This window comes from Alosa alosa, chromosome 1 (assembly GCF_017589495.1).
Source record: "Alosa alosa isolate M-15738 ecotype Scorff River chromosome 1, AALO_Geno_1.1, whole genome shotgun sequence".
Lineage (NCBI taxonomy): Eukaryota > Metazoa > Chordata > Actinopteri > Clupeiformes > Clupeidae > Alosa > Alosa alosa.
This window is the reverse complement of record NC_063189.1, coordinates 4,237,985-4,240,484: the sequence shown is the minus strand read 5'-3', so window position 1 is coordinate 4,240,484 and position 2,500 is coordinate 4,237,985. Positions and strand designations below refer to the sequence as shown.

Here is a 2,500-nt window from a genome sequence, read left to right as displayed (position 1 = left end):
TGGTGTATATAAAAGCACAAAAAAGCACAAATATATAAAAAATTCAAACTAAAAATAAAAATGTAACTCAGGCCATTGGGGCTCAATGAAAAGCATGCCGTTTAAAATGCCATTAAAATGCTGAGACCACAGGGCTCAGTACACTTGAAAAGAAATGATGCATACATTGAAAGCAGCTGAATAAAATGTGAAAAGGTTTGGTTGAATACATTATATTGAAATAGCAAACTCATCTGCAAAGCAAATCACTGTTGCAAAATAACTCTCAGATTCTCCACTGTCACGTTCAACTTCGTTGTCATTTTCAACTTCTATGTACAATAAATATTTACAGAATATCCATCATATTCACCATAAATGCTCGTATTATAAAATACTTGTTATATTAAAATAATATTAAAAGTTTATAAAGGTAAACAGAGAGGTATTTACAGAGGCAATGTCTGGCAGTTTTCACAAGCTCATGCTGGGTCTGCTCGTTTAAATATAGTTCCTGCTTCTCTTGTTTCCATGGAGACGCGTTTCTACCCAAGAGTCTCTCAGTGTGGTGGCAGTGCTTCAAGTCTCCTGCGATGGCTGGCAGAACAGCTGGAGAGAGAGAGAGAGCGAGCGAAATGCGCATCGCAAGCTTCCAGCAGCGGCGCGGACCTTCTAGAGCTCGGTGAGGGTGATGTGGAAGTGACCCATCATGACCTCGGAGATGTTGATCAGGAAAGCCGAGTGGTTGCTGTAGTGTTCGATGATGTTGTCGTCCATGTTGACAAAGATTCTACACAGATGAAAAGAACGTGAGAGAGACAACATATTAGGGTCATGAAACAGAGTCTCAGAGACAACACATTAGGGTCATGAAACAGAGTCTCAGAGCATGTTGGTAAATCTCACAGATAAAGAGCTCTCCAGAAGGATCTCAGGAGGCACTTTCATGTCACTGGGCTCATTATGCTTCTCTGGTCACTCAAGGAGCAGACTCTAGCTGTGCTCAGCTCAGAGGGGGCCTGACAGAGCTCCTCAGTGCCCGTGATGAGGTATGATGCACAAGGCAAACAAAGCTAAACCTCCTGATTCATACTCAAGGGATGGAGGAGATTCATTTGTCATTCTGCAGTGAATGTCATCTATTTACCTCTCCCGCTGCAGCTAACTGAGAGGGAGGAATCCTGCCTCGACTCTCTCCACACACACACACACACACACACACACACATGCACACACTCTCACTACAGCAAGAACAGGCCACCCTTCCTAAGCGTAAAAGCCATACAGATCACCAGATTCACCAAGTCTACTAAGTCTGCTCCTCAACGGGACTAAGCCTGGTGAAGATCTGTCAACGATATCCTGACCGCGACAGTCCCAACTGTCTTCTGGTCTACTCTCCTTCTACCCGACTCTGTGTAGAACCTCTACTATTTGAAACAATCCATAAAGAACTCACGATAGTTCTAGATTATATCTAGTCAATCATGCACAAATCAGGTCAGAAATATTATTCTCATCGTGCAATGTTCCTTTGGCGCTGCTCCCAGCTCTGCGTGCCCCGGGGGGTTGTGGGAGAGACAGAAATGCCACCGAACCTGTCCTGTCCGTATCCACCCCTCACCAGGGTTTGTCTAGGAGCTCTAGACCTCTAGGCACATTGAGAAAAACTCACTCATCGTGACAAGGGCGGTGCTCTACGCAGTTCAGAGGCCTTGTTTCCAAGCCAAAGGTGAGGCGCAACGAGGACGTGCGCTTTTTTCCGTGACTGAGTGGAGCTGTTGACCATTTAGGCTCCGCTGCGTCTTGTGTCTCCTGCTCGAGCGCCCCCACACTATCTGAGCATCGCTTCGGTTTGGGCCGCGCAACAGCAGCCAAGATTTGCACCGGTATCATCAATCATCTAAACTTGCACCACCAGATATTAAAGTCTGGAGCGACACGTCCGTGTCTAGGAGATGCAGATCTCTCATCTCTTTGGCATTAGTAAATATGCCACAAGGGTTCCTCTCCACCTGCCCTCACACCACCACCAGCTCAGGAGGAGTAGCTAAAACAATATGGTGACTCAAACAGTGTTTCCATTGCCTCTTGTCTTCAATCTAACTCGTCTTTCTCTTTAGGAGGAACTGCAATTATGACATTCCAAAGGTTATAGCTAGCTACCCATCCGGTCCAACCGCTTTTCTTGAGCTGACTTCTCAGACACCACATTTAGAGTAACGAAGTCAGGTGTATTCTTCCAGTGCCAAGAACATGTTCTCTATAAGAGACAGATTAGAACACCTTTCTCTTTCTCTGGAACTAAAGTTCAGAGTGTTCTTAATGTTCTATCCTAGTAGAACCTGATGGATATAGAACCTTTTCTTTAGAACCCCAGAGATAGAGATGCGTTAAAGGAAATGCTACTCACCCTCTTTTGCATTTCTTGAAGATTTTCCCAATGGTGTCCTCTTGCACACCATACTTTTCTGAAATCTGAGAACAGAGATAAAGACAGGATGAACTTTAGACACAAGAG

The 2,500-nt window shown here is 44.8% G+C and overlaps 1 protein-coding gene across 1 annotated transcript in view; it reads right to left on the bottom strand.

Annotated features, from left to right (window-relative positions):
- Window positions 1–2,500, bottom strand: part of grhl3 (grainyhead-like transcription factor 3) — a 14,265-nt gene that overhangs the window by 471 nt on the left and 11,294 nt on the right. Inside the window, exons 14-15 of the mRNA XM_048263938.1 lie at window positions 2,393–2,457; window positions 1–769 (exon numbers count right to left, since the gene is read on the bottom strand). The exon at window positions 1–769 is cut by the window's left edge and continues 471 nt beyond it. Of these exons, the coding sequence (XP_048119895.1) occupies window positions 652–769; window positions 2,393–2,457 (183 nt within the window). The 3' untranslated portion in view covers window positions 1–651. The remainder of the gene's footprint in view (window positions 770–2,392; window positions 2,458–2,500) is intronic.